This window comes from Gymnodraco acuticeps, unplaced genomic scaffold (assembly GCF_902827175.1).
Source record: "Gymnodraco acuticeps unplaced genomic scaffold, fGymAcu1.1, whole genome shotgun sequence".
In the NCBI taxonomy this organism is placed as follows: domain Eukaryota; kingdom Metazoa; phylum Chordata; class Actinopteri; order Perciformes; family Bathydraconidae; genus Gymnodraco; species Gymnodraco acuticeps.
In genome coordinates, this window is record NW_022990042.1 from 2,100,989 (window position 1) to 2,125,948 (window position 24,960).

A 24,960-nucleotide genomic window follows, 5' to 3' on the forward strand; every position below is an offset into this window, starting at 1 on the left:
AACTTTGATAAATATTTAATATTTTCATTAAGACTTTGTTACAATGTAAACGTTCAGAACAATAAACATTCATTTCTCACAGTATTGGGACTTCACAAAACCCTGTCATACATGGATTCACCTATAATGCTCAAACTCTGAAGAAAACCCCCAACCGGCTTATAAATTAACTTACAAACAGCCTGCTCCTAATATTCCAGTAAACAGAGGTACATGAACTCACCATGAGGCATTTGCTCCCATACAGAGAAACCCAATGGCTCTGTGTACACCATATACATGGCATGAGTCAAAGTTGGAGAAAACACCAAAAGAATATCTACCTTCTAGGGATAGACTGTATACGATTCCTTTAAGGCACCCTGTCTTTTAAGAGTAAAGTAACAGCATCAACTTTTAAAGGAATACTTTGAGTACTCCTTTACATTTCCCAAAGGAAACTCCCTCTCCCTTATTTTAAAGTCCTTTCTTGAGGGTCCATCAGAGCCACCAGAAGCGCACATAGATGATGAGAGTGATGACGCACACGGTCACAGCGGCCACCTTGGCGTACGTGGAGCGGGTGTTGAGGTATTTGGCGTCGCTGCGGTACTTCTTTGAAAGGCTTGTCAGGTTGCTGGCTTTAGTGTCTAGAGCTGAGGGAAGAAGAGTAGAAAAGAGATTAACCAGAGACTTACTTTAAAGATGATATATTCTGCTCATTTTAAAGATCATTATTTGTATGTAGTGTCTCTCCTGGGACATGTCTCCATGCTTTAATGTTCAAAAAGCTCTTCATGTTTCTCATACTGCCTGTGCTGCAGCGCCTCTTTTCACCCTCTGTCTGAAACCAGAGCGTAGTCTGCTCTGATTGGTTAATGCATAATATATTACTATAGGTTTAATATTTAATTTTCACAAAAGCAAAGTAACAGCAAACTTGTAAGGGATTTAGGATTCAGATGGTTTTTGGTTCCTTGTGTGTTGTGCTCTTGCTAGGACTGATCTTTCTTCATTCCTGTAACCTACTTACCAGAAAGACATTCTCCTCTTTGCAGAACTTCCTCAATATTTGCCACCATGATCCTCTGGACGTCCTGTAGCTCTGTGTTGATGCTGCTGAAGTTCCTCCTGGCCCGGCCGTCTACGTACGACCTCTTTGTTTTCTGGATGTACGTGTCTGAAACAATGCATGTAGGACAAAGTCAGGATTGTGTGAAAGACTTCTTGAATGTAGCAGATCACAAACAGTCTTACCAAACTCGATGAAAGAGTACGGCCTGGTTACTGTGGTCACTCTCTTCCCGTACTGGTCGTAGAACTCTGTGTGGAGCTCTTCGAGGTATGCAAACGCCATCTTTTTGGGGAAGGAAGCCTCACAGAGGAACAGGTAGCATACACCCTCTGCTATTAGGTAGCTGGAAACAAAAAAACACCAAATCAATGGATCTTAATAATGCCTGGTAATATCAAAACTAAACGTCACCAAACTAATTGTGAAATATTATCGAAGTAAAGTGGATTTTACCCCTTTAAGAATACAAATTAAAGGAATAGTTTGGATATTCTGAGGTGGGGTTATATGAGGTACTTATCCATAGTCAGTGTATTACTCAAGCAGTATACTGCTGTAAACAAGAGGCAGCAGCAAATTCATTTTTAGACCCTATAATTATGTTAATGTGCACTTTATTTAGAATATTTTCACCACTCAGTCTGTTTCTGTGTGAATTTGTTCAGTTTGGAATCCTCCAACTCCCATAATAACGCCAAACAAACTAGCTGATATGAGGCAGCGATACACCAGCAACTCCTTTGTTCTGCGAGAATATGTGGGTTTTTATCAATGGAGTCTGGTGGCTTTGGCGAGAGCATAGATCGATATAATATTGACAGTTCCTTGTCGTAAAATGAGGTCTGAATGGAAAGTAAAGGTGAAAATATTCTACATATTGATATAGTGTTAACTTAAAGGTAGGGTAGGTAAGAATGGAGAAACCAGTTCGAGTGCGCTATAATTTGAAAGTATGCAACCGGAAAAAAATATGCCCCTTCCTTCAGACTTCCTTACAGAGCCCCTCCTCCAACACACATGACCAATGAGGGCACGAGATAAGTTTGTGCACAGATGGAAGGCTGACAGGCAGGTAGGCCATCCAGTTATCTTAGCCGGCCAGATGATTGGTTGTGCTTTTTACAGCGCCACGGCTTCCACAGATACATTTTTATGGATTTATTGTCAAAGCACTTCAGATATTCATTGCTATCGGGATGTTAAGAGCATTCCATGGAATATAACAAAAAGTGTTTCTGAAGTGAATGACCTACCCCACCTTTAAATGGATATTGATTGATTTAGGTGTGCCTTTCTTTTAGATGCTGAATTAAGTTTTGCTCCTGCTCCAAGTATATAGGGAAAAGTATGATATTCATACTTTTCCTGCTTGTGGTAACTTACTGGAAGTTCATGTCCCCGGCCTCCAGCGTACAGCGGTCCGGACTCTGAGCGTTCAGTTTACGGCACAGCTGCTTGGCTTGGCTCTGGTAGTGCTGCAGGTTTCTTCCTGACTGAGAGACATGAAGAAAAAGGAGGTTATAGTCAGCTGAATGGCATTTACTCTTTTATCAAGATTCATTAAAATGACACAAACCGTCCAAATAACCAGATTATTTTCTGCGCTACCAGGTCCTTTAATAACAGAGATAGATTTGAAAAAGAAACGGAGGCGGAGATGTGTCAATGTTTCCATGGTTGTTATCGACCCAAGATCCACAGCAGTGGGGAATGAATAATCCCAGTATATTCTATGTTTTTTACATTTAATCATTTATAGGCCGAATGTGTAAAATAAGGGCACATTTTTGCTGTAAAAAAAACCGACTGACGTTCTCATAATTTGAAGAGTTTAGGATGTCAACATGATTTTCAAGTAGTGCATGTTTTATGTTGCAGACATATCTACTGAAATCACATGCTAACTGACTAGCCCTGGCCCACCCTGTCTTGTAACACCACTTGTTTTTAGTTATTCGTTTATTTATGTATTATTTCACTATTTTAGAACTATAATGACTCTTCATTTAGATGTTATGGAGCCAGTAGGAGAGGTGAACTGCTGCCCTCCATCTGTTATACAGGGCATTACACATTCATAATTCAAATGCATGCATATTGGTATACAGAGCTATCATTGATGAAAAATCGTTAAAAAAAAAATGTGTATCAACTTTTCCGCACGCAAAACAATACACTTTTTAAATTTGTATCTAGCTAAACGTAGTTCCTTTTATTTCGACAAATTCCAGTATAATAATTCACACAGAGTACGTAACGGAGTACGATAACAACTACGTATGTTGTTATCGTTACTGACCTTTACATACAAATATCATATTTTCTATAATAAAACTCCTGCTTTGTTAATTATTTTCATAGCAAATGTACCACTAGTAATTAAAATAAGGACTTTACTCTTGTTATTTGGAGAACTACAGTTGCGGATAAGCTAGCAGTCCTTAAACAGTATGATTTGTGAATGGAGCCTGGCGTGTAGCTCTTTCCTCACACAGAGGCTAACAGGGAGCTAGCATCCCTCCTACCTGCTCATCCTCCTGAATGGACGCAGCGAGCGGGAGTCCGTCCGCCACCCGAGCGATCATTGTGAGGGTCGTCATACCGCTGGAGGTCAACTATCGGCAGAGTCAGCTGCTGCTTTTGGTCAAAGACAGCGCACTTATAAACTTTCTATCTTTTGCTGTCAACTTTGATGATGCAGAAGGAATGAGCTGGACGGAAGTTCCTGGTGCGCCGGTGAATTCGGTCCGGGTGGAAACTGATTAGACTAAGTAGTCAAATTTCCATCGCATAAGAGGTAGGATGCAACTAAAAACTGTAAAGAAAAAAGACTGTGGTTATGTGAAAAAATATACCAAGTTAGCTGTTGGTTGATCCGCTTTTGTATTCTCTAAAAAAATACATTTTCTCCCTTTAACAGGGTATCAGGACATGAACCCGGAGCAGACAGCTGGCAGACGGACGGACCGCATCTGCACCGCCGATGCCTGTGTGGAGCTGCAGATGCGCTGTCTGGGTCCTCCGTCTGGAGTGAAGCCTCTCCGTACTAAACCCAGAGGAACCATGGTCAAACCAGATAGGTAATTTCCCCCATTACTGTACATGCATTTCGATATTTTACGCTTGCTGATTCCTTACATGCGATATCATCTGGCTATTTCCTGCTGGCCGTGGAATGGCTGCTCTTTTGTTATTATTTGTTTAAGGAGCCCTGCACGTTATCCCCTCTCTGCGATGAATGTTTGAAATATTTCAGCTAAAAGGGGATGCATGTTACTCTCATCTTTCTTCTTGTTTGCTCCCCTAACAGTATTGGATGCAGCTTCTATCTTTATATACAAATGTGTGCAGAGCAGCTGCGCGATGGTCCATGCAATAAGGGGATCAATCACTCTGCAATGTACCTGGAGCTTAATGTAAAACACTACCGGGTGATTGGCACCAACACACCGTAATTTTAGCCATGATACTGCGGGGTGGGAGCACTTGAACGCCGCCACAGATTAATCCTGCGCGCCGCAGAACCCCCCACCTCCCCTGATAGAGAGGGGAGCCGGCGGATTGGCACGGGGGTACCACACCGACTGAAAGGCCTTATTGTTGCGGTGCAGCTGGCACCACCTTCTGATTGGTGTTCCCAGGCGCCGCTTGCATGATTTACAGCGCGGCTACACAGTGTATTCTACAGGAACAGATAGGGAAGCCAGCGATTTAATTCCAGGGTGGGGCGCTTCATGACTAATTGATTATGAAAACATACTGATAGCCCAGCCGGAGTCCAGGAAGACTTCCTTTCCTCTCAGAGGCTGGGAGGAGGATATGATAGTAAATACACGCAAACAGGACCTATACACATTGGCCCCGAAATGAACACATGGTGGAGAGGTGTCAGAGCAAAGGGCCAGTCTCGTTGTGGCAGGTTCATTGCCTTGCTCAAGGACACTTCAACAGGGTCCAGGAGTTGAACTGGCATCTCTCAAGCCACAAGTACACACAATGTGTTGGGACTCAAACCAGTGACCATCCAGTTCCTAAGCGGACTGAGCAACTGACTCTAAAATAGTCAATGGCAAAATTGTTGCTGTTTGATACAGTGTAAACGTTATCTGTTATTTCGGAACACAGTTTAGGTAAAGAATGTGCAGCGTCAGCCCTTTTGGAAATTACATGGAGCAGACTGTCCTCTAACGTGTCTGACAGATGCTCCGCTCATGATTTCCCCCAGGGACAGAAACTAAATCAAGAGATCGTCTGAGGTGTTTCTGCTGGGGAAAGGTCTTTGCTTACAGAATACCTTTGTATACCCCCCCCCCCAGGTGTGCCTGTGGTGCTCAGGGCTGAGGAGCAGAGCAGCTGAGGGTGGGAGATGGGCTGCACCTCTGCCAAGCAGGTGTCTGCCGTGCCCAGCGGGGAGGAGCGCCAGAGCAAAGCCCACAGCAACGGGGACCTCCACTCCGGTCAGTCTGTCCACTCACTATCATCACATGTCCCATGCACTTTAAGTGTTCAAATCCCTTAAGAGCCTTGCTTTCATTTGGGGTTGAAATAATATACAGTATATGACGTATGTGCCACTAGGGCTGTGCGATTGGAACCACATATCAATTCACATGTTCTGCTACTTCTACTCTGCTGCATTTAAGATGGAAATATTGTACATTTTACACAATTATTATTCAACACTCATTGTTACTGGCTACTTTTTATAAATGCAAACACATGGTCTGCCTGTATAATATGATGCCGTACTATAGTACTTCAGAACTATACTACTTATCTACACAGTGTTCAAAATTGGTTAAACATGACAGCGATTGTGTAATATATGAACTGCATAATGATTACTTTTACTTTTGTAAAAAATACGAGGTTTTTGACACAAGAGCTAGCGGATTTAGAAAATAATCTAATCTCTATTTTCTTTTGAACCAAATATCTTGAAATTGTGATGATAATGCTTTCATAAAATATTCACACAATGCCATTTTCAGAAAGTGGGTTTAGGCAAATAATAAATCCGTCTGGTTAGTTCTTAAAATAAATCAATTCACAGTAATGCAGATTTTAAAGCAACAAAAAGATAACACTAAGCAAAACTACAATATCCACATAATGAGATGATGGCTAATCCATATTATAATCAATACATGTAATATCAATATATCGCCACCATTCATCTGTCATTCTGCAGACAGTTCCTGTGTGACACAGCCTGTGGTGGCTTTTTTTTTTTTTTTTTCAAGATTAGACCACATTTATATCAATATAGGTATTTGAAATGTAATATACATAATTCTGGAGTCTTGTTAGATGTATCCATGGTGATCCTGATGCTCTCAGTTAAGGATGTGTAACAGGACTGGGTAGATAAAGAGGAAAGTGGTAGTGCAGCAATCAGTGTTCAAATCCAAAAAAGGCTTTATTGCTATCAAACTCCAAAAATACCTTCCATTAAACAAAGGCTAACTCCATGTGCCACACACAACTGAGCAACTCTGTGTGCTTTGTCTCCCTTGAGGGAGTGATTAGCACCAGGTGTGAGGTCTCCACACCTGCTCCCAATACTGATAATTGGAAGAGGGTGGAGCCACCTGTTGGGAATGTAGGTGCCTCCCACTACCCTGCCTCTCAGCCCCTTACAGATGAAAGCATGAATTATTGCTTTATTAAAGGCAGAAGCGCATGAGAGCTGAAAGGTGCTGACATCATTATGGAAATGCTTTATGTTCTTATAAAACACAATCTTTCAGTAGGTAAAAGCAGACACAAGTTAATGCTGTGATGTCAAAACAGATCACTTTGTGATGAGTTTCATTTCAAATTCTCTGGATGAATAGGACACAAAGGTTGGGCTTTACAACATAACAAATATGAATCCATAATAATTATGACGATAATAATAACAGAACACAGTGTGAATGCAAACTTGATTTGAACATTTTAATAGTTAGCAGTGTTTCATATATTTCTTACTTCAAACGTCTCTATAGATCACGCTTCATTAACATGAGCAATACATTGATTTGAAGGACATGCTGCTTTCTCAATCAAATTAATAGCAGTTTGTCCAAAGTTCAGACCTAAGTGACTTAAGACCTTCAATGTGATATTTCTGGTCAAATAAAGGGAAACAAATCCCAGCTGTCAGATCCTAATAAAACCCTTAACATGTGCTTTATTTTTTGGCATATTCACACAATCTGTCAAATAGTTCAAACCTATAATTGTCATAGTTGTCTGCTACGGAGGAATAATAAATGAAGCTTCAATGATAACTGGCACAGCGTTAATGTGATGTGTTATAACTGAGTCCATCAGGCCATCATTATCATACACTGTTTCAATTTCCTCCTTTCAAATGCGTGGAAGTGGAAGGAAAGAGAAGCAGAGAAAAGAGGGGCTCAAGTGTTCTCCGCTCACCAGCCATTGTTCAGAGAGGATTTAGTCTGCAGCGTGAGAACTCCAGCACATCATTACTTTGCCAAGAAGTGAGCACTATTAACCCGGAGGCGTGTTTTAATAAGAGGAGCCGTCCTCTCTAACTCTCTGTCTCCCACTCTGTCACAGATGAGTACAAGATGAAAGGAGTGCAGAAAGTCAAGTACATCAGTGGAGACGAAGGAGGAGTCGACGGCCAGGACAGCACAGTGCGTGTTTTATAGAGCATACACGAGAAAACGAATACACTTGATATGTAAATAACAAATTAGAAGACATTGAGAGGGAAACAAAGGGTAAAGAAAACGATAGGATATAAATACATCATTCATTATACTTACATTCATTGCCTAATAATGTAACTGGAAGATTATTATTAACACCTCACCCATTTTACCTATCCTCTGTCAAATTATGTACTTTATTTCTAATTATAATAAAAACAAAATCAATTTCTAATATTGAATTTACAAGATAATTCCTTTTTATAAGGGTATTTTTTCCCGTACATCAATAACGCTTGTTTTGCAAACTGCTAGGCGTTATTTTATACTAAATCTTTAAAAACATTCATTTGACATGTCAGTTTATCAGTATGTATCATGCATCCCTAAAACGTCACTCTTTTAATTGTAATTAGTTAAAGGGTTCCTTAGCTGGCCGGGTCTGTTTTGACCACTTATGCCCCTTTCACACCAACGCGGTTTCAGGGCCGGTTTGGAGCTGGAGCTTGAAAAGCACCGTTTTTTTCCTGTTCACACCGCAGAGGAGCCGCCTCTAAGCTCCGGAATCCGGTTCGTTTCAAGCACCAAAAAGTTGTCGGTCTAGAAAGCAAGCACCGCATAGGTCATGCTTACGTCGAGGCGGGGGCGGGGGCAGGGGCGGGGGCAGGGGCGGGATCAACCTCTAACAACAACAAAAAGCCCACGTTTTATCCAGTTTGTTCACAACGATGGAGAAACTTAACAAGCAGCAGTGGTCCACTGAAGAGACCAGCTACCTACTGGGAATCTGGTCTTCCAAAGAGGTACAGAGGAAGCTGGAGGGGAGCACGCGGTCCAAAGAACTTTTGAATGTAGCATGTAACGACTGTAAAGTTGGTAGTAAAGTCGTCCCATTTCTTCCATTTCGATTCGACAGAGCGAAACCAAAACGAGTAGCGCTTCAATACAATCGGCCATTGTTGTTGTTGTCGATGTGAGCTGTGAGTGGTTTCAGTGCGGTTTGGCTTTATGAAGCAGGCACGCAAACGGTTACGTCATGACGCAAACGATGACGCAATGACGCAGCACCAGTCGGGCTCTGAGCGGTGTGAACAGAGCGGGAGCTAAACCGAAGAACCGGCTCTGAACCAGAAAAGCTCTAGCACGGAGCTAGAACGGGAAAAGCCTTGGTGTGAAAGGGGCATTAGAGATCTCCCACCCCTTAGCCTATCACGTTCAATGCATTGGAGTGATAGCCAATGAAAGTGCAAGTGCTACATAGTGATGTCACCATGTGAAGTTAACAAAGGAGTCCAGGGATGCGTTTTCAGGCAGGGAGGGGGGGGAGGAGGGGGCATTTACATGCACAAAAACCTATAACACACTACAGGAAAGGGAAAACCCAAAAAAGCAGAATAGGGCCTCTTTATTTTGTTTCAAAATATCATGATCACATTACAATATACGGCAACTTTGAGCTGATTGTGTGTTTTTATCTCATGATGTGATTTCTATTCTGCTGAATAAAGAGGGATATGAGACAGCTGTAGGAGCAGGTGTGTGATTGTGTGTGCTTTGATGTCCTGCAGGAGAAAAGTGCTCTCCTGGGGAAAGGTCAACACATGGAGGAGTCAGGGTCCAATGGGAACGGAAAGATTCTGTGAGTGTCCCTGGCGGATGATTCAATATCATTAACATGCGTTCATAGCTTGTGTTTATTGAGTTATATTTAGTCATAGCGCTGCCATAAAGAATAAATACACAAATAAATAAGTTCATAAAAACATTAAATATCAAGAGAAAAAATCATCAATAATTGTGAAAATGTAATATAAAACATTTAAAGGAAAAATGCAATCATTTGAATTATAAACCATTTCCCTATTGCTTTTGCCCGTTTTATATTTCTATGTATAAGGTACAGCAAAAATAAATTACAAAATGAAACACAAAATTAGATTTTTAAATGCAAAATGCAAATGTTTATTATTAATTAGTTGTCTATATTTCTACATGTGTTGTTTTACATTTATTTTCCATTATATGTCCACATTGTTTTATTTATCCCTTTTTTTTACCCCTATTTCTCCCTATGCCTCCACATATATATACATTTTATTATTTTATAGATTTCATTTTGTTTTTTGACACTCCATTCTGTCCTTTAAAGTCATGGCCATGCCTTGAGTTATTCTGCCGATCTTTAACATTGTTCCATTTCCTCTGCAGGAGCATCCACTCCTCAGAGAGTCAGCAAGAGTTCTTCAAGATGCTGGATGAAAAAATTGCAAAGGTAAGAAACGACGACAACAACAACAACAACCCATCATCGAAGCATCACACTGTATCGTTATTGGATATTTGCCCAAATCTCTTGTCTAAATGACACTGAGGTTAATCCTATCACTGCAGCCAATCTGTGAGGACACAGCAGATGACATAATGATGTGTCAAAAAAAACCTCAATGTGTGTATGTTTGAAAACATTTTAACAATTGATTCTGGCATTAATAGCAGTATATCTAAATCTAGATTCAGTGTGTTTCTCTGTAACATAGAGCTCTATTTTTTTCTATAGAGTATTTAAACACATAGATGAGCCACACTGAGTGACATGTTCCTTTATTGCACTAAGCACAGGGACTGTCCTGCTGCTGAAAATACTCACACACACCAGATGTGTTTTTATCCGCTGTTTAATATAGTCTCTAATGCACTATTCACTCAGCTGTGGACACCATTATTACCATCTGCCACAGCGTGTCTGGTAAGTAAGGAGATGAATTGGCAAATGGATACATTTGTCTTTAAAATTGTTTTGTAAGAGCTAACATTAAAGGTGGGGTAGGTACATTTGAGAAACCGGCTTGAGATACACTTTTTGTTATATTCCATGGAATGCTCTTGACATGAATAGCAATGAATATCTGAAGTGCTTTGACAAAATAATCCATACATTTTTTTTGGTGGAAGCCGTAGTACTGTAAAAAGCACGACCAATCATCTGAGCCGGCCCGCCTAAAATAACTGGATGGCCTACCTGCCTGTCAGCCTTCCATCTGTGCACAAACTTATCTCGTGCCCTCATTGGTCATGTGCGCATTCGTGTGTGTTGGAGGAGGGGCTCTGTAAGGAAGTGGCAGATTTTTTCCGGCTGTGTATTTTCAAATTCTAGCGAACTCGAGCTGGTTTCTCCAAAATGACCTACCCCACCTTTAAGTGATGAGAAACAGATATTTTTCCAAAACAAGGACAGTTTTGTTTTTAGCTTTCCGACACAGCCAATCCAAGCACAGGAAGTGCACCAGGGCTAGAAGCAAGTTTTTTTTAGTGGTCATCTGGTGGAGTCATGTAATGCCTTTTGGCCAATAAATACTTTTTCCCATTGTAAAAATAAATCAGCTCATAATTATTTGGAGGAATAGTTGAAAAGTCCTTATCCAAACCATTATATTCTAAAGGTTGTATATTGCAGTAATAGCCTGGCTAAGCTGAGGCTGACTGAGACGTATGGGCTAGGAGGCGGGGTTTTGGAAAACACAAGTGTGCATGCTCTATGGGGCTCATGGATGCGGAAGACCCCTGGAAAATGTGGGTATTATTGTTCTCAAGTCAGGCCATCTTGGTCTGATGTGCTGTTGAACAACTTTCATAGGAATAAACGTGGACCTGCCTCCTGCACTGCATCTTCTTCTCTTTATACAGGCAGGCTCAGTGCGCTGATCTTTGGATCAAGGGGGCACTGGTTCAATCCCCGCTGCGATCAGCATGCCGCTGTGTCCTTGGGCAAGACACTTCACCCTAAATTGCTCCTGTGGGGATGCCTAAAGTATTGAGTTGTATTGTATATAAGTCGCTTTGGGCAAAAGCGCCTAACAAGTGACATGTAATAATACACCCATGAGCCAATCACGATGCGCAGAGTTGCCCCTTTAATTGTGATTATTATAAGGCAAAAGCCTGGGCACTCCTTAGTCTGAACAAAGATGGCAAACTTGATTACTCCTTACTGACAAATGGCGCGCTTTCCAAAACCAATCCTTAAATGTTTACCTTTCACAATAAAAGCCCTAGATATTTATATTGGCAGGCAAGTATTTTTTGATTTTTGGGTTGTTCATTTGTCAGGCCTTGGTTGTGTAAAGGCTTTAAGAAAACTGAGATACATACCATCATGTAATACTTTGTGCACACTCATATCTGTGTTTTGTCTACAGGGCCAGGACTACTGCTCAGAAGAGGAAGAAGATATGACATAGCACTGTGCTCGTGTCCATCGCGCCAATGTGGAGGAACTGTCATCGCAGTGCTACGGATGGACCGTACCATGTGCTAACTCAGGGGAAATGTCCCTTGTATGTCCACGCCTGAGAAAAATGGATTACAGACTTGAATCAAGCACCTTTTTGCCCTCCTGCTCACAACCTGCTCATATATCAACTAAGAGAGAAAGGACCACCAAAATCAAAGTATTTTTAACCTCCTCGAAAAGAAGAACATTACATTTTACTTCCTTAATGAAGTCATTACAGGATGACAGAGATCTTGGGATTTTAAGACACACTTGCTTTTCTTCCCAACCTTGGAAAAGTCCTGTATGGTCAATATAAATGGCCATCACTGAGACATTTGAAACATTACGACTGTTGCACATTTACATTTCCAATGGCAGAAGCAGCCAGTGCTCTGGTGGACACTTACCGTGAAAACGTATATCTCCATCTGCATCACTTTCAATATTCCATTCTTGAATGCCTCCCTGAAAAGTCAACCGTTTGGAAACTTCCTGCATTCCAAGACACAGTATAAACCTCTTTTCTACAGTACGTTGGCCAGTACATTGTGTTTGTCTACGGAAGATTATTAGTGCCAGGCAAAAATGAGGAGGAATCTTTTTTTATTTTGCATTTCAAGGCAAAATGTCAATAATAAAGTCAAAGTCCAGTATAAGCGTTAACGCTAGTGGTCAGATATTTTCTCAGTTGGACAATTATTCTCAACATTTGCTACTTTATTCTTGAAAACGCAAAAACAAAAACATTTTCTCATTTAATCCTTATTTCTGGACGCAATCATTTTCGTAGCGTCTGTCCATGTCTGTTTTCTGCTATGATGTAGAGAATCTATGTTGAATAAGGCTCAGGGTTGAAGTGTTGTAATCTTTGTCTCAAGTGGTCAAGTCCTTCCTCTCATAAAGACACTGTTTGAGCAGACACTCGTGCACTCACGCAGCAGGGTCTTCCATGTCCCCTGCTTCAGTATCCGTCCCGTGTTATACCTACAGGGTGGACACTGCTTCATCACATACAAGTCTGATTATGTATTTCGCTCACCAGTAATATGTTGTAGTGTTTCTATGTTGAACTTTTGTTTTTTTAGAAAATAAAAAGTGTTTTCAGTAAGTTATCCATACTGTCTCACTCCTGCCGGATGAATCATTTTGTCGACGATATACTCACTGTAGCTCAACCGGTTTTTAGTATGATTCAAATTAACTTAATTGTTGCGTTAAACAATGGTTTGAATATCCTTGGTTCCATTGAAGAAGCAGTCAACTAATCTCTCAAACATGGCATGTCTCGTCTGTCTGTTTCCCCTAGTAGGATGTAACTAAAGGTTTCCTAGAGATGCATTTGTGTCCATGTTCCTCTGCTGACATGTTATCAGTACACCTTTTTTTTAAGAGCAGCTTACAGTGTCTCTGTCCAATTCTGCTCTTCTTTATTCGTACAAAGCACCAAAGTGTCTTCTCACTCCAGCCGGTCAGTGCTTCTGATAGCATCCCCCTGCGAAGCTCCAGGCTCTGGCCCACCTTGGCATTGATACTGGTGGTGGAAACTCAGTGTGTGGTAAGGTGGAAAATCCTTTGTGTTTTATCGCGATTCATTATCAATAATTAACATTCACTTGCCACTGTATTATATTGTGCAGTAGTTTCTTTATCCCGTTAATTGGGGATTCATTAAAGTAGCCTACTGAGTTTATATTTAATACATCATGTCTATGCCACACAACTTCCCCTTATAATACAAAGGTAAACATTACAACCTTAATATTTGGTACAACTGTAGCTTAAAAAAAGAAGTCACACAAAGCAACAAATAACCTATGCTAACCCTAGGAGATGTCTAGCTATGCTAATGTCATTTGCAAATTAATTTAAAGTTAGCACAACAGGGAAAAAAGAGCAAAGAATTTAAATATTTCAGCAGACATCACCATTAGCATAGCTAGCTAACGTGAGCCAACTCATAAGGTTAGCTCAAGTTTTTGCTACTTAACGTTACAGTTACATGACTTCGAACAGAGTGTATTGTTAACCTGGTTATTGGTAAGGTTGTGTGGCTTATATAATGGTGCAGGTATGAGTAATCTTTCTTTGTGTCTTCAAAATGGCGGTTGCTATTAAGTGGCTAAATGAGACTACTAACGTCATCACACTAAACACTAGCCGCTTTTAGCTAAGTGGAGGAGACGTGAAGTCATGTGACCACGACCGTTTGTTTATAGCCTTACGTTGTCTTATTTACTTAATATGTGAACATTATCCTGCTGAACAAAACATGCGAGTATCGTAACCATCCTTTTGCCATAGAGTTAATTTTCAGCTATAATCCAAAATCAATTGTGAAAATCCCACAGACAAACAAAAAAGACATCATCCCTGCACCCCTCTAGTACTGATGAATGTATGTTATTGTATCCGGATTATCATCTCTGTGAGACAGTTTCTGACATCACTTCCTTCTCTAAGCTTTGGACATAAACGGGTCCAATGGATGAGTTGGGCCCGATCCTGGAGCTCTGCAGCTGGACCCGTCTCACTGCTGCTTCCGCCTCTTCCGGTGCTGCCGGCGACCCAAATCCTGGAAGGGACCAGTAGGAGGGTCCGGTGTCACCAAGCCATTAGTCATCCTCTGGTACACCAGGGTGGAGTCAGAGGCTACGGCACACAGCAGCATGGGAAAGCCTCGGTCCAGCACGTGACGTATGCTGCACGGCAGAGAGGGTGAAGCTGTTAGCCTTGTGATGGTAAAAGTCTTCAACCAAAGAACCGAGAGGGCGGAGGGGCCAGTACATTTTAGAGATTCCCCAGTGTCTCATTACCTTTGGTGGCTCAGAGGTCGGTGAGTAGGCAGTGGAAAAACTGTCTGGATGGGTGCTCCTTCCTTCTCCCTCCCTTCCAGCAGAACCACCTGCAGCTCAGGACTCTTGACACAGGACACCTCTTTCCACTGACGCACTGCAAGGAGCACAGAATAAACGTGAGACAGTGAGAGCTAACTTACTCTGGGCCTAACTGTAGTGGGTCCTACACATCTTATTATGATGGAGGACTTTGTGGAGGACACACTTGTTTTCTCTCACTGCTGAATCCCTTTTCCCCGTTTAGAACATGTTTTTATAGTTCTCTCTGGCTGGATAGACACAAATGAAAGGATTAAGGTTAAGATAATATGTTACCTATGCGTATTGATACATCAGAATTGAGTGCACTTTTTACAGAGATGATAAAAGGTCTCCCAACATTTAATCAGGTCAGTAATGGGCTTTAGTCAACCATTTATCCTTGACAGTCTTTCTTTTAAAATTCCTTAATTGTGTTGATTTTGCTGAGAGAATTTAAGGGAGTAAATATAACATGACACTTACGGTTTGACTAGGACAATATTGAACCGGCTATCACAACAAGTTTACTGTATGTCGTCAGAACTGTTTTTGGGAAGTTAGGTCGTTTTAAATTGTTATTTGTAGGGCTTGGCAATATGGAGATATTTTGGACCCAACACCACCATATAAATATTGACAAGATAGTGAATTAATTAGCTATTTGTGCTGTGCCAATAACCAACCAAGGTAACCCCGCCCACCTTATCATCTCCTCCTATAGCACCATTGTGTTTTTTCAAACCAATCATCTCTCAGAGGGGCGTGGCCAGCAGCAGCTCATTAGCATTTAAAGCTACAGAATCAGCACTTTTGAAACAGGGCTGAAACAGAGGGGTTTAAGGCATGCTACAATGATCAGTTTGGTATGTAGAGCCAAACACTTCAGAGACTTGTTTTACATATCTGAGACCTTTAATAGTATAATAGGGGCCTTTAAAAGGGGCTATTTATGTTACTTTATCCTTATATGTATTGAACCAACAATTAACTATAATGGTGGGGAAACAATTTAAAGTGAACACATCTGATTCCTTTTTATATCATTTTTTTAAAATTATAGATAAAAATGACCATCAATATGTTGACCCCATGTTTATGACACACAAAAACAGACACAAAGTAAGGGCTCCTGCTAAATGTTCTCAAACTCACCCTCAGACAGATCCATGTACACGAGGAAAGCTGCGTGTACCTGTGCACTGTCATCCACCTCCAGACTTTTCATTTGCTGATACTAAAACAGCAAGAAGGAGAAACACTGGTTATTGCATGATTTAGCGTCGGACCTGTGAACGCAGCACGGAGGATACTCACTGCTGGGTGCACGAGGATCCAGTTAGGAGCTTCCTCTGCTCTGTGTGACGCCTCCGACATTTTAATAACTTATCTACAGTCTAATGTCTCATACAGCACGATTGAATGTCCCGACATAGCGCTGCTGTCGCGACGGCATGTGTCAGATGTGTTTTCAGGTGTGCTACACTGAAAGTCGTCCGGGCGGAAAATGGTACTCATGCTTGTTTTTAGCGTCAGGCCGTGGAATAGCAGATGCCTTACAGCCCAAACTAAGGACATAAAGAAGAAAACCCCCACACATTCACTAACATTCATGCTCATATGATTATATCTTTTTTTTATGTTGTACATTTAAATACATTTGGACACATTTTATTTTAATACTTTTAAAACTTTCATGCCAGTAAAGTCCCTGAATTGAACTGAATTGTTTTTGAATTTGAAGAAACGCTAAACAAACATCAGAAAAGTTGTATTAAATTTAAAGTAGATTCTAAACCTTCTGAACTATCCATATTATTTTTGCTTGTAGCCTATTCATTTTCTAAAAGATTATTGTTATCTATAAGGTAAAAATGAAGTGTACGTTTCCTTACCATTCCACAAAATAAATAAACACATTTTTGAATCAAATGATACAAATAATATACAGTATACGTGTACATGTGTGTGAGCCAATATGGTTACTCTCTATCTCTCTCTTTCCCGTGTGTGTGTGTGTGTGTGTGTGTGTGTGTGTGTGTGTGTGTGTGTGTGTGTGTGTGTGTGTGTGTGTGTGTGTGTGTGTGTGTGTGTGTGTGGTGTGTGTGTGTGTGTGTGTGTGTGTTGTGTGTGTGTGTGTGTGTGTGTGTGTGTGTGTGTGTGTGTGTGTGTGTGTGTGTGTGTGTGTGTGTGTGTGTGTGTGTGTGTGTGTGTGTGTGTGTGTGTGTGTGTGAGAGAAAGAGTCTCTCTCCCTCACTTGCACCAGTCTGAGGCTACAGAGACATCCAGGTGCCCTGCTGGAAATATGCCTCTTGGATTATTATTAATATTATGTTTAGTGTTTTCATCAGGACGGCTGTTCCTGCCCGGCAGCACAGAGGAGCTGCAGGACCATCAGGGGTCCTCGGAGCTGCAGGACCATCAGGGGTCCTCGGAGCTGAAGCCCACTGTGCTGATCACCATCCTCGCTTGCAACGCACAGCACAGCCTGCCATACTTCTTAGGATGTATAGACTGACTGGACTACCCATTACATTACATTACATTACATTGCATTTAGCTGACGCTTTTGTCCAAAGCGACTTACAATAAGTACATTCGACCAGGAAGACACAACCTTGAAGAAAACAGAATCATATAAGTATATCAGGTTTCATAGAGCCAAACATTTCAAGTGCTACTCAACTGGCTTTAGGTAATCCAGTCCTTTATTGGTATACAAGTGCTTCGTTAATCGTTCTAACGCTCGAAGTGGAGTCGAAAGAGATGAGTTTTCAGTTTGCGCCGGAAGATGTGCAAGCTATCTGCCGTCCTGATGTCAATGGGGAGCTCATTCCACCATCTTGGAGCCAGGATAGCAAACCCACGTGTTTTCGCCGATGGGAACTTGGGTCCCCCCTCGCAGCGAGGGCGCAACGAGTCGTTTGGCTGATGCAGAGCGTAGTGCACGCGCTGGGGTGTACGGTTTAACCATGTCCTGGATGTAGGAAGGGCCAGATCCATTCGCAGCACGGTAAGCAAGTACCAGTGTCTTGAAGTGGATTCTAGCAGTTACCGGAAGCCAGTGAAGGGAGCGGAGGAGCGGAGTGGTGTGGGAGAATTTAGGAAGGTTGAAAACCAGACGAGCCGCTGCATTCTGGATGAGCTGCAGAGGTCGGATGGCACATGCAGGTAGACCAGCCAGGAGGGAGTTGCAGTAGTCTAGGCGTGAGATGACGAGAGCCTGGACCAGAACCTGAGTCGCTTTCTGAGTCAGCTGGGGACGTATCTTCCTGATGTTGTAAAGCGTGTATCTGCAGCAGCGGGTTGTAGCAGCGATGTTTGCAGTGAAGGACAGGTTGTTATCTAGGGTCACACCCAGATTCCTTGCAGTCTGAGTCGGGGAAACAACTGAGGTGCCGATGTTGATTGTCAGGTCAAGAGTTGGACAATCTTTTCCCGGGAGGAAGAGCAGCTCAGTCTTGTCAAGGTTGAGCTTGAGGTGGTGAGCAGACATCCACTGAGAGATGTCAGCTAGACAAGCAGAGATGCGTGCGACGACCTGGGTCTCTGAGCGGGGAAAGGACAGAATTAATTGGGTGTCGTCAGCGTAGCAGTGGTAAGAAAAACCATGCGGGCTAATGACTGATCCGAGCGAGTTTGTGTACAAGGAGAAGAGGAGGGGACCAAGAACAGAGCCCTGACTACCCCAAGGACCGCATCTTCATCTGGTAACATACTTGTATTTATCGCAATGATCATATGATTAAAACATGTGGTCTTATTTCTGGTAAAAGTAAGGAAACTTGCACTTTACTTTTGGCATAGTAGATACATAGTATATTATTTACAGATAGCACTGTGTGTAGTAGATGTGATAAAGACAGAGAGCTATTTAGAAAGAAAAATAAAGAAGAAAGAAAGAGAAAGATCCAGAGAAAAAGAAAAAGGAGAGCAAAGAAAGACAGACAGAAACAAAGACACAAAGAATCAAAATATGAGGACAAAAAAAGGAAGAAGGAAAGAAAGGATGAAAATATAAAGAACGGAAGACACCTTTTTTAAAAGAAAAAATAAGAAACAAAATAACGAATAAAATAAATAGAAAGAAGAGAAAAAGGTACAAATGAAATAGAAAATAAGAGAAAAGAAAATGGAGAAAAAAGGGAATAAAAAGAGAAGAAAGAAAGACAAATCTATAAAAATAAGAGAAAGAAAGTGTAAGGGCTTAGCCAGCATGTTGATGTTTTTGTTATTGTTCCTGTTTTCATTGTTGTTTCTCTCATTTCAGTCTCAGCTTTCCTGCCCTTGATTGAACCCCACCTGCATCCCTTCCCTAATTAGCCTCACCTGTGCCCCATTATCATCTCTCCCTCTGTCTGCTTAGTCTGCATCCACATTCCCTTCAGTGCCAGTTTGTCTTAGTTATTCCTAGCGTTCCAGCAGTGTTTTTCTTAGTATCTGATTCCACGTGTACCTGACCCAGCTTCGTGTCCTGACCCGGTCCCTGTCTACTCCTCGTCTGTTTTGGTAGCCTTATTGACTGATCTCCCGTGTACTGAACCTTGGATATAAAGACCTTTTTTTGCATTCTAATCCTCTGTCTCTGAGTCGTGCTATTGAGTCCTCCACTTGTGTTCATTTAGTCGTTACAGTACGAACTGGCCAGAACCATGGACTCAGCCGACTCTGAGATTTTGCGGTCCGCTATTCGATCCCAGGGGGCTCGTCTTAACCTGCAAGATGAACAACTTACCGCTGTCTGCCGGGGAGTAAGAGAATTGTCAGAGCGTCATGAGGGTTTCCAGTCCTCCATCGGCAGCCAGGTTTGCCAGCTGGCAGATCAGATCCAGCAGCTGGTGGCCCATCTCAATCCACAACGCTCTGCTGCTCTGCTACTCCGCTTCCTGCGTCGGATCCGGCTACAGCTCCCGGTCCTGTTCCTGCCACCGTGCCGACACCGCTGCCTTCGGTTCCTCACCTCTCCAGACCAGAGCGTTTTTCCGGAGACTCGGATAACTGTCGTGCGTTCCTGGTCCAGTGTGGGATGCACTTCGAGCTGCAAGCATCTTCCTTCCAGTCTGAACGGGCTAAGGTAGCCTACATCGTTTCCCACCTCACCGGCAGAGCGGAGGCGTGGGCTACGGCGGAGTGGGCTCGAGATTCCCCAGTCTGTAATTCCCTGAGAGGTTTTACAGAGACTTTAAGCAAAGTATTTGATCACACAACTCCAGGCAGGGAATAATTAATAATAATTCCTTACATTTATTATAGCGCTTTTTCAATGACTCAAAGCGCTTTACATATACACACATTACACATATATCATACATGCAATGGTCAGATACTGTGGACAATACCCACAGGAGCAAGTTCAGGTGAAGTGTCTTGCCCAAGGACACACCGGCTTTACAGACGCAGCAGCGGCGGGTTTCACCCCTTGATCTGATGATCATTGCACAGCGCACTGCGCCACACCGTCCATCTTCACGCCTCGAGGTCATTGAGGCGCTTTTACAAGTACACATTGGTATTATACATGTACTGTGGACAATACCCACAGGAGCAAATCCGGGTGAAGTGTCTTGCCCAAGGACACAACGGCCTGACGCAGTGGCGGCAGGAGCGGGTTTCGAACTGGAGTTCCCCAGCACTCCCCCTTGATCTGATGATCGGATGCACAGACCACTGCGCCACCCGTCCCAGAAGGGAAGGGAAGCAGCGAGAGCTCTAATGGATTTACACCTGAGAGGGAGGCGTGTCTCCGACTACGCCGTGGAGTTCCGCACTTTGGCTGCAGACAGCGGCTGGAATTATTCATCCCTCTTCGACGCTTTTCGCCATGGGCTGTCTGGCCCCATCAAGGACCAGTTGGCTCCTCTAGAGCTTCCCTCTGACCTGGATAGTTTCATTGCTATGGCAATAAGAATTGACACTCGCCTCGTAGAGAGAGAAAGGGAGAAGTCGAGAGCTGTGTTTTCTCCGCCCGGCCAGAGAGGGCAGTCTCAGGCTAGTCCTTTTTTCCCCAAGCAGCGTTTCCAGACGACCGACTCTCCAGCGCCGCCTACTGCCCAGGAGGAACCCATGCAGTTGGGAAGAGCAAGGCTGACTCCTGAGGAGCGCCAGCGCCGCCTACGGGAGGGGAGGTGCATTTACTGCTCACAGAGGGGTCACTTTGTAGCCAGATGCCCAGTAAAAGACCAGGCTCATCAGTAAGTAGGAGGGTCCTGGTGAGCCGAACTGTTTCTTTTTGTCCCTCTCGTACTCTCACCTCTGCTCAGTTAATTACTCCTACTCAGACTTTGTCGCATGCTGCTCTAATTGACTCTTATTTTGGGCTACCCATGGCTGGTAAAACACAATCCCCACATGGACTGGTCCACCGGGAGAGTTTTGGGTTGGCATAAGGATTGTTTGGCCACATGTTTCCCTTCTGCCCCTGCTCCAGAGAGACCTCTGCCCTCCACCCATGTGACTGTTGCCCTGACTACTGCTGTCTCAACCCCTCTCCAAGCTGCAGCAGACTCTGATTTTCCGGATCTTAGCAGGGTGCCCCACCTGTTACCGGGACCTGAAGGAGGTTTTCAATAAGACTCGTGCTTCCACCCTGCCTCCCCATCGACCCTATGACTGCTCCATTGACTTGTTCCCTGGGACCTCTCCCTCTAAGGGACATCTCTACTCCCTGTCTGGCCCCGAAAGGGAAACAATGAAGAGATACATTGACTCCTCCCTTGCTGCCGGGATAATTCGGCCTTCCTCCTCTCCGGCTGGAGCAGTCTTCGTCGACAAGAAGGATAAGACTCTTCGTCCATGTGTCGACTACAGAGGGCTAAATGACATCACCATAAAGAACAGGTACCCCCTTACTCTTATCTCTTCAGCATTTGAACTATGACAGGATGCAAAGATTTTTACTAAACTTGATCTTCGAAATGCTTATCATTTGGTAAGGGAGGGGGATGAATGGAAGACTGCTTTCAACACCCCTTGTGGCCATTACGAATACTTCGTAATGCCATTTGGGTTAACCAATGCTCCAGCTGTTTTCCAGGCTCTGGTTAATGATGTTCTCCGTGACATGCTCAACCAGTTTGTTTTGTCTACCTCGACGACATTCTCATATTTTCTCCGGATGAGACGACCCACATTCAACATGTCCGCCAGGTGTTGCAGCGTCTCTTGGATAATCTACTCTTTGTGAAGGCAGAGAAGTGCGAGTTCCACGTCTCCACCGTCTCTTTCCTGGGATTTGTCATTTCGGAGAACAGCATTCAGATGGACCCATCAAAGGTCAGTGCAGTCACTGAGTGGCCTACACCTTCCAATCAGAAACTCATGCAACGATTTTTGGGCTTTGCTAATTTCTACAGACGTTTCATCAGAAACTATAGTTCTGTGGCTGCCCCACTGCATGCTTTAACCTCTCCCAAGGTGAAGTTCCAGTGGTCGCCCCTAGCAGAACAGGCTTTCCGGAGGCTTAAGAGGAGCTTCACTTCGGCCCCTATTCTCACGCTTCCTGACCCACTCCAGCAGTTTGTGGTTGAGGTGGACGCTTCAGATGTGGGCGTTGGGGCAGTCATCTCTCAAAGGTCGAAGAAAGACAACAAGCTCCACCCCTGTGCTTTCCTGTCTCGGAAACTCTCCCCAGCCGAGAGAAACTATGATGTGGGTAACAGGGAGCTGTTGGCAATTAAGGTGGCTTTGGAGGAGAGGCGCCACTGGCTGGAGGGAACCGAGCACCCTTTCCTAGTCTGGACCGATCATAAGAACCTTCAGTACATCAGATCTGCAAAACGCCTCAACTCCAGACAAGCCAGGTGGGCCCTATTCTTTACCCGATTCAACTTCACCCTGTCATACCGTCCCGGTTCTAAGAACGCTAAAGCTGATGCTCTATCCCGCCTGTTTGATTCCGATCCAGCTCCTCGCACTCCCTCGCTAATCATTCCCCCCTCTTGTGTAGTGGGGGCAGTCACATGGGACATTGAGGAGAGGGTCAGGCAGGCGAGTGCTAATGTTTTGGTTCCCGACGGTTGCCCACAGAACCGGTTGTTTGTTCCTGACCCTCTTCTCTCACAGGTCATCCACTGGGCACATACTTCCCTCCTCTCCTGCCATCCTGGCGTTCGCCGCATCATGTTCTTCATTAAGCAGCGGTTCTGGTGGCCCTCCATGGAGAGGTCAGTCAAGGAGTACGTGGCAGCCTGTTCAGTCTGTGCCCGGAACAAGACTTCCCGTCAGCCCCCTTCTGGTCTTCTGCGCCCACTCCCAGTGCCACATCGCCCCTGGTCTGACATCTCGTTGAACTTCATCACAGGGGTGCCGCCGTCTCAAGGTAACACCACTATTTTGACAATTGTGGATAGATTTTCGAAGATGGTCCACTTTGTCCCGCTGCCTAAGTTGCCATCTGCCAGAGAGACAGCAGAGGCAGTGTTGTTCCATGTTTTCCGTCTCCATGGTTTCCCTAGGGATGTTGTGTCAGACCCCGGTCCACAGTTTACCTCACAGTTTTGGAAGGCTTTCTGCTCACTCGTCTGTGCCACAGTCAGCCTCTCTTCTGGATATCATCCGCAGTCTAACGGCCAGACGGAGCGGCTGAATCAGGAGCTTGAGACCTGTCTACGCTGCCTGGTGTCTCAGAACCCTGCCACGTGGAGCACGCATCTTATTTGGGTGGACTACGCACACAACACTTTGCCTAGTTCTGCTACTGGTCTCTCACCTTTTCAGTGTGCCTATGGATACCAACCACCGTTGTTCCCCGACCTGGAGAAGGAGGTCAGTGTTCCATCTGCCCATGCCCTCATCCGCCGATGTCATCGCATCTGGAGCCGGGCCCGCCAGGTGCTACTACGGAGTTCAGCCCGTTATAAAAGGATGGCTGATCGCCGACGTATCTCTGCTCCTGTCTACCAACCTGGACAAAGTGTGTGGCTCTCTACTCGAGACCTGCCCCTTCGAGTGGAGTCTCGCAAACTGGCTCCTCGTTTTGTGGGTCCCTTCCCGGTATCCAAGGTCATCAATCCTGTGGCAGTGCGGCTTCGACTACCTCGATCCTTGAGAGCCTATCCTACATTCCATGTGTCACGCATCAAACCGGTTAAAGTGAGTCCACTGGTTCCCACCTCCAGACCCCCTCCCCCCCCCCGGTTTATTGATGGTGGACCTGTATATACTGTGAAACGCCTCTTGGCAGTTCGACTTAGAGGCCGGGGACGTCAGTACCTGGTTGACTGGGAGGGCTACGGTCCTGAGGAGAGGTCATGGGTCTCCACCAGTAATGTCAGTAAGGACCTCATCCAAGACTTTCAACGCCAACATCCTGAACTACCTGGGACGTCAGGTGCCGTCCCCAGAGGGGGGGGGTACTGCAAGGGCTTAGCCAGCATGTTGATGTTGATGTTTTTGTTATTGTTCCTGTTTTCATTGTAGTTTCTCTCATTTCAGTCTCAGCTTTCCTGCCCTTGATTGAACCCCACCTGCTTCCCTTCCCTAATTAGCCTCACCTGTGCCCCATTATCATCTCTCCCTCTGTCTACTTAGTCTGCATCCACATTCCCTTCAGTGCCAGTTCGTCTTAGTTATTCCTAGCGTTCCAGCAGTGTTTTTCTTAGTATCTGATTCCACGTGTACCTGACCTAGCTTCGTGTCCTGACCCGGTCCCTGTCTACTCCTCGTCTGTTTTGTTAGCCTTATTGACTGATCTCCCGTGTACCGAACCTTGGATATAAAGACCTTTTTTTGCATCCTAATCTTCTGTCTCTGAGTCGTGCTATTGAGTCCTCCACTTGTGTTCATTCAGTCGTTACAGAAAGAACCAACAAAAAGTTAAAAAGTATGACAGAGAATTAGAAAAATATATAAAAAGGAAATACAAAAAAGATAAGAAAAAAAAAATATGGTATAAGGAAAAATAAGAAAGAAAGAGGCGCAGTGATGGTGTTGGTGATGGTGTTGTGTCTCTCTCAGGCTGGCCTGCGACCACAGTCTGGACCTCAGCAGGGCTCTGCTGCAGGCCTGGCTCTCAGAGGTGGAGTCTCTGTACCACTCTGTGCTGTGGAGACCAGAGACACCCAGGTGATCAGCTGGAGCACCAACTACACTCATCCACCT

General features: G+C 43.9%; 3 protein-coding genes and 1 pseudogene across 3 annotated transcripts; 2 read left to right on the forward strand and 2 right to left on the reverse strand.

Moving 5' to 3' along the window:
- On the reverse strand, window positions 1-3,776 carry sec22ba (SEC22 homolog B, vesicle trafficking protein a). Its single transcript, XM_034215228.1, has 5 exons — window positions 3,580-3,776; window positions 2,438-2,547; window positions 1,237-1,397; window positions 1,013-1,159; window positions 1-635 (listed from the first exon to the last, which is right to left on the reverse strand). The coding sequence occupies exons 1-5, from the start codon at window positions 3,652-3,654 to the stop codon at window positions 481-483; spliced, it is 648 nt and encodes a 215-aa protein (XP_034071119.1). The 5' UTR covers window positions 3,655-3,776; the 3' UTR covers window positions 1-480.
- On the forward strand, window positions 3,742-13,101 carry LOC117545461 (uncharacterized protein C1orf21 homolog). The gene is made up of 7 exons (XM_034215232.1): window positions 3,742-3,851; window positions 3,975-4,134; window positions 5,371-5,511; window positions 7,622-7,701; window positions 9,285-9,355; window positions 9,925-9,988; window positions 11,913-13,101. Exons 3-7 carry the CDS (start codon window positions 5,421-5,423, stop codon window positions 11,952-11,954), a joined length of 348 nt encoding a protein of 115 aa, XP_034071123.1. The 5' UTR covers window positions 3,742-3,851; window positions 3,975-4,134; window positions 5,371-5,420; the 3' UTR covers window positions 11,955-13,101.
- tsen15 (TSEN15 tRNA splicing endonuclease subunit) lies at window positions 12,576-16,336 on the reverse strand. Its single transcript, XM_034215231.1, has 4 exons — window positions 16,180-16,336; window positions 16,018-16,099; window positions 14,803-14,938; window positions 12,576-14,688 (listed from the first exon to the last, which is right to left on the reverse strand). Exons 1-4 carry the CDS (start codon window positions 16,237-16,239, stop codon window positions 14,517-14,519), a joined length of 450 nt encoding a protein of 149 aa, XP_034071122.1. The 5' UTR covers window positions 16,240-16,336; the 3' UTR covers window positions 12,576-14,516.
- LOC117545614 overlaps window positions 16,317-24,960 on the forward strand; it is a 23,572-nt pseudogene continuing 14,928 nt past the window's right edge.

Bases quoted from the DNA above. Each gene is read 5' to 3' on its own strand.
- sec22ba (XM_034215228.1), bottom strand. From the start codon at position 3,654: ATGACGACCCTCACAATGATCGCTCGGGTGGCGGACGGACTCCCGCTC. The intron at 2,548-3,579 runs GTAGGAGGGATG...CATGTCTCTCAG, and splicing joins CCATTCAGGAGGATGAGCAG to TCAGGAAGAAACCTGCAGCA. The intron at 636-1,012 runs GTAAGTAGGTTA...TTCTTCCCTCAG, and splicing joins AAGAGGAGAATGTCTTTCTG to CTCTAGACACTAAAGCCAGC.
- LOC117545461 (XM_034215232.1), top strand. From the start codon at position 5,421: ATGGGCTGCACCTCTGCCAAGCAGGTGTCTGCCGTGCCCAGCGGGGAG. The intron at 5,512-7,621 runs GTCAGTCTGTCC...ACTCTGTCACAG, and splicing joins CAACGGGGACCTCCACTCCG to ATGAGTACAAGATGAAAGGA. The intron at 7,702-9,284 runs GTGCGTGTTTTA...GATGTCCTGCAG, and splicing joins TCGACGGCCAGGACAGCACA to GAGAAAAGTGCTCTCCTGGG.
- tsen15 (XM_034215231.1), bottom strand. From the start codon at position 16,239: ATGTCGGAGGCGTCACACAGAGCAGAGGAAGCTCCTAACTGGATCCTC. The intron at 16,100-16,179 runs GTGAGTATCCTC...TTGCTGTTTTAG, and splicing joins GGATCCTCGTGCACCCAGCA to TATCAGCAAATGAAAAGTCT. The intron at 14,939-16,017 runs GTGAGTTTGAGA...TGCTCCTTGCAG, and splicing joins GTACATGGATCTGTCTGAGG to TGCGTCAGTGGAAAGAGGTG.